The 5692-nt window shown below is 31.0% G+C and overlaps 1 protein-coding gene across 1 annotated transcript; it reads left to right on the top strand.

Annotated features, from left to right (window-relative positions):
* Positions 1-1305: 1305 nt before the first annotated feature.
* LOC111903478 (monoterpene synthase TPS4, chloroplastic) lies at positions 1306-4658 on the top strand. The gene is made up of 7 exons (XM_023899242.3): positions 1306-1573; positions 1669-1927; positions 2012-2384; positions 2896-3114; positions 3196-3334; positions 3524-3775; positions 4349-4658. The coding sequence occupies exons 1-7, from the start codon at positions 1313-1315 to the stop codon at positions 4637-4639; spliced, it is 1794 nt and encodes a 597-aa protein (XP_023755010.1). The 5' UTR covers positions 1306-1312; the 3' UTR covers positions 4640-4658.
* Positions 4659-5692: the final 1034 nt, after the last annotated feature.

The following is a 5692-nucleotide window of genomic DNA, read 5'->3' as shown; positions in this document are numbered from 1 at the left end:
CATCTTCATTTTAACCATACGATTTAGAACTTGCGATTAAGATGAAATACGTATTTTAAATAAGATATATAATCGAATAGGTTTTTTATGTTTTTTTAAATAAATATAACCGAAGAACGGTTTTCAGAAAACCGATTGGACCAATTCGGTTATATATCTTATTTAAAATACGTATTTCATCTTATTTAAAATACGTATTTCATCTTTTTTAAATACATATAATCGAAAATCGGTTTTCTGAAAACCGTTTTTGGGTTATATATATTTAAAAAAATATAAAAAAAACTATTCGGTTATATATCTTATTTAAAATACGCATTTCATCTTAATCGCAAGTTCTAAATCGTATGGTTAAAATGAAGATGAAAAGAAATAGTGACATATCTTTATGAAATAACGATAATCAATACTACTCTTGACATAAAAAAAAAACCGTGTACGAAAACATATGTTTTATACGAAAACGTATTTTTTAAATACATAAAAAAAAAATATTTTTTACGTAAAATAAATACATAAAAATGCATACAAATTGTTTGTAAGAAACTATTTTTTTATAATACGCTTAAAATACAATTTTATTTTATTTGAAAAAAATTATGTAAAAAAAATGTTTTTTTTATTTATTTTTTATTTATGTATTAACGTTTTCGTTATAATATATATCGGTTTTAGGAGTATATAACCATGTGAGCATTTAGCTCTAGTGGTTAATGCTTTGGAATGCAAAGGGGAGGTCGAGAGTTTGATTCTTTCCAACTTCTTTTAGCCAATTAATTTATTTTTCCAAACAAACTTCAAAAATGGTCCCTGTGGTTTTCTAAATGTCACGAATTCAGCCCCTTTATACTTGAAAAGACGAAAATGCCCTTTCAGATTCACGGCTGAACACTAATTTATTTTTCCAAACAAACTTCAAAAATGGTCCCTGTGGTTTTCTAAATGTCACGAATTCAGCCCCTTTATACTTGAAAAGACGAAAATGCCCTTTCAGATTCAGTCCCTAACAGCTGAACACTAACGGTGTTAGTAAAAAGGGTCATCTTTGCAAGTTTTACAAACCACAAGGATCATTTACATCAAAAAAAATAGCAGGGACTGACTTTGTGACTTTTGGCAAACCACAGGGACCATTTTTGTAATTTTGTCTTCTTTTCTTAGTGGGTCAACCCGAGAAATCACCATTGGGATAGTCTAACCCCACCCACTTGGGATTTTAAATTATTCAATGGCCTACAGGCCTAGGCTTGTAGCATACTCTGTTTGAATTTTGTTTCGTGTTAATCTTTCTATTTATATCACATATTTCATAATGAAACCACAAATTCATCTTCTAACCATAACAGGAAACATAAAAATGGCTACACAATTCTTTACTCGCTCAATCTCTAATTCAAATGATTTTTCATGGAGCAATTTTCACAATCCATGGCGGTTGGTGAGTTCTTCACCAAGCAAATTAATCTCCAGGTATTACAGGTTCACGTCTCTACCTGTTTTGCCACGTGCCATCATTGCAACCCCATCATCCCAAGGCAACGCTTCTTTTCTCGTGAATTTTAGCCAACCCACGGTATATAACCTTTTAGATGTAATTTTTTTTTTCATGAAAGAAACATGGAAATGAGAAAGAATTCATTATGATCGTGTTATCTATGGTTGATATAGGTAATCTCTTCAGAAGTACATGGTAGCAATAGAGTCACAGAGCTAAAGGAAAAGATAAGAGCTTTAATGACAGATTCAAACCCAATCATATTGATGGAGTTAGTTGACAAAATTCAAAGATTGGGGTTAGGGTGCACTTTTGAAGAAGATATTAATAAAATAATGAAATATCTTGTTCAAGGTCATCCAAATGACGATTTATATACAGTGTCACTTCGTTTTCGCCTTCTTCGCCACAATGGTCTCCATGTTAATCCTGGTATATATATCATCGAGTAGTATTCTTTTAAAATTTAACACACATTTTTAAGCTAAAACTTACTTTTATTGGACTGTGAAATAGATGTTTTTGGATCATTCATGGATGCAAATGGTAAATTCAAAGAGTCATTGAGTGAAGATATAGAGGCTTTGCTGAGTTTATATGAAGCTTCATACATGGGTGCAGATGGAGAAGATATTCTATCAGAGGCCAGGGAATTTACAACAAGGCACCTCAAGAAATCAGTATTCAAATTAACCCCCTTATTACGTAACAAAGTTCTTCAAAGTTTAAAGCTACCAAGACATCTAAGAATGGAAAGATTAGAAGCAAGAATGTATATTGAAGAATATGGCAATGAACAAGATCACATCCCAATTTTGCTAGAGCTTGCAAAGTTGGAATACAATGAAATCCAAATACTTCACCAAATGGAGATCTCTGAGATAACAAGGTGAAGTTTGTTCTGATTTGCTTTGAAATAATTTTTTTGCCCCAATTGTTGCTAATCGGTCGCTAAAGATATGTATTTTGCTAGACTAATTCTTGACGAACTTATTAATAAAGTACAATTAACAAATGAGATCAAATTGGAATGATAAATATTGTTAGAATACCATAACGATTATAGATCATCGGATTAAAAAAAAGTCAGCAGTTGTAGTGAGAATAACAATCAAATCTTATCCATAAAGAAATATCTTAGGAATGTTGTTAAACTCATAAGAACCGTTGATTTTTTTTTCGATGTTTTAGAATTGTTCTGATTAGTCCTTCTAACAATCTCACAATACTTATGATTCTCATATTAATATATAAAAATTACATTATTTACTTATAAACATTATAGACCACAAAATGATATCATTTATATTACTTTTTGCAAATTTACATATGTAACTCGAAAAGATAAAATAAAAAGTAAAACCCATATAATTAATTTCTGATTTTGAATTTGATTTCAGGTGGTGGAAGCATTTGGGTCTAACGGATAAACTTCCTTTTGCCCGAGATCGGCCTCTTGAGTGTTTTCTATGGACTGTTGGGCTCTTACCTGAGCGAAAATACTCCACCAAGAGAATCGAGGTGGCTAAAACCATTTCCATTTTGTTGGTAATTGATGATATATTCGACACTTATGGCTCCTATGATGATCTTGTACTATTCACAAAAGCAATTCAAAGGTTTGGCTAATAATACTCCTTATACCTCCATTTAGATATGTTGATGAGATTTTAAACAAAAGTGGCTTCGTTGTGTGCTAGATGGGACATGCAAGAAATAGAACAACTACCTGAGTACATGAAGATATGCTACATGGCATTGTGTAATACCACCAATGAGATTTGTTATGAAATCCTTAAAGAACATGGATTGAATGTTCTTCCATTCCTGCGCAAGACGGTATAACTAGTAGTTATATGATTAATAAAGCATGTTAGAGACTTAGAGTATGACTATATTATGATTGGATTAAGATAGATCTTTGTTTTGATGAAGAACTTAATGAAGAAATAACAAAGAAGTTTAGTCTCTAATGTTTTTGGAGATAACCACATATTATTGATAAATGTTTCATATATTTTATTGTAGTGGATTGAGATGGTTGAGGCGTTTATGGTGGAAGCTGAATGGGTAAAAAGAGGAACTGAACCAAATCTGAAAGACTACATAGAGAATGGGGTTAAAACAGCAGGGACATACATGGCATTGGTGCATCTATTCTTTCTCATTGGAGAAGGTGTTACTCCAGAAAATATGAGAACTCTTACTGATTCATACCCTAGTTTCTTCTCGATATCGGGAACAATTCTTCGTCTTTGGGATGATCTGGGAACTTCAAAGGTATTCTTTAAAAGTTTAACCAGTTACTTCTATATTGATTGAACTATTATATTTATATATTTGCAAAAGTTTTAAAAATCATTATTAATATGTTTATTATTTTTTACTATTGAGATATTATTATTATTATTATTATTATTATTATTATTATTATTACGGTTCAATACAGACAAAGGTTGATGGTTCAAATTCCGAATGAAATATATATAGATTTGTGAATAAAACAGGTAGTTTGTTTGTACTTTGTAAGCCATTCTAAAAACATATCATTAGTATTATCATCATCATCATCATGATTTTGTGTAATAAATATTCATAAAATATAATAAGCAGTTAAATCAAGAAAAAAAAACTTTGTGTATTACTGTATTTTATATTGTTATTAAAACAAGATATAAAAAATGTCATTTTTCAACTGTACAAATGTATAATAATCTCACCACTATTGAAAATAGTTAAGTGGATAGTGCAAATATTTTTTGTGCTTTCCCTTTATACATGATATTTAATTTAAACTATAAATGCAAAATTTCACCCTATGAAGTTTCTTATACTTTATGCGGAAATATGTAGGAGGAACAAGAAAGAGGGGATGTAGCATCAAGCATACAATTGTTGATGAAAGAGAAGAATATTACATGTGAAGAAGAAGGAAGGAAATACATCTTACAGTTTATCGACTCTTCATGGAAAGAACTTAACAAAACACTAGTTGTACCAAACACATTGCCCATTTCGATCATTAGAATTGCCCTAAATATGGCAAGAGCTTCTCAAGTTGTTTATCAACATGAAGAAAGTAGTTATTTCTCACGTGTAGATAATCATGTAAAATCTCTTTTTTTCGCTCCAATACAAATCTAGGATTGTAACTTGGTATTAATTATTTGGCTTATAATATATACAACCCATATATATATATATATATATATATATATATATATATATATATATATATATATATATATATATATATATATATATATATATATATATATATATATATATATATATATATATATATATATATATATATATATATATATATATAAAGCAGATTTATACGAAAACATAAATATTTTTCGAAAATACGAAAACAAATTTTATCTCATAACAATCAACCACATTTAGTGATAAATTAAATTTATTAGCAATGAATTAAATATAATAAGTTTATATTAGAGGGTGTTATGGTAATATAGATTTAAAGGTAGTTTTAAAAAGAATTTTTTTTTACGTCCTTAACCACTTTTAAATTCAAGTTTTCATAATAAAAATATAAAAAAAAACATATTTTGCTTATATGAAACAATTTCTCATGTATCATCGATTATCATCATGTAGTTCAAAGTTTGGATGGATTCTTGTCCAAAATATATAGGGGAGCGTTCAATCGAGAACGTTTCTTATTACGAAACATTTGAGAACAAATTTTGACGACCCAGTTTTTTTAAATTAAAATCATCATATAATATTAATATAAACCAAGAAATAAGTAAAAAAAAAATTAAAAAAACTCACAAACCAACACCACTCACCACCCAAATAATACCATCCACCACCACCCGTCACCGCCACCCACCTCCACCACCTCCACCCACCACCCAACATTATCACTACCATCCACCATCGCTAACCACGACCAACATCCACCACCACCCTTCAACACCACCCACCACCACCACTATCCACCTCCACCACCCATCACTACCACCTACCCACCACTATGACCACCACCTGTCACTACCACCACCCACCACCCATCACCACCAACCACCACCACTCACCACCATCACCCACACCCACCACCTGCCATCATCACCACCACCCACCCACCACCACGACCCGCCACCACCACTACCATCCACCTCCACCACCCATCACTAACACACACCTACCACTATGACCACCACTTGT

This window comes from Lactuca sativa, chromosome 4 (assembly GCF_002870075.4).
Source record: "Lactuca sativa cultivar Salinas chromosome 4, Lsat_Salinas_v11, whole genome shotgun sequence".
NCBI classification, from domain to species: Eukaryota; Viridiplantae; Streptophyta; class Magnoliopsida; order Asterales; family Asteraceae; genus Lactuca; species Lactuca sativa.
The sequence above is the reverse complement of the archived record's forward strand: the minus strand, read 5'-3'. Positions and strand labels throughout refer to the sequence as shown.

Coding starts and splice junctions, on each gene's coding strand:
- LOC111903478 (XM_023899242.3), top strand. CDS start 1,313: ATGAAACCACAAATTCATCTTCTAACCATAACAGGAAACATAAAAATG. Junction 2,385..2,895: donor GAGATCTCTGAGATAACAAG/GTGAAGTTTGTT, acceptor ATTTGATTTCAG/GTGGTGGAAGCATTTGGGTC. Junction 3,115..3,195: donor TTCACAAAAGCAATTCAAAG/GTTTGGCTAATA, acceptor GTTGTGTGCTAG/ATGGGACATGCAAGAAATAG.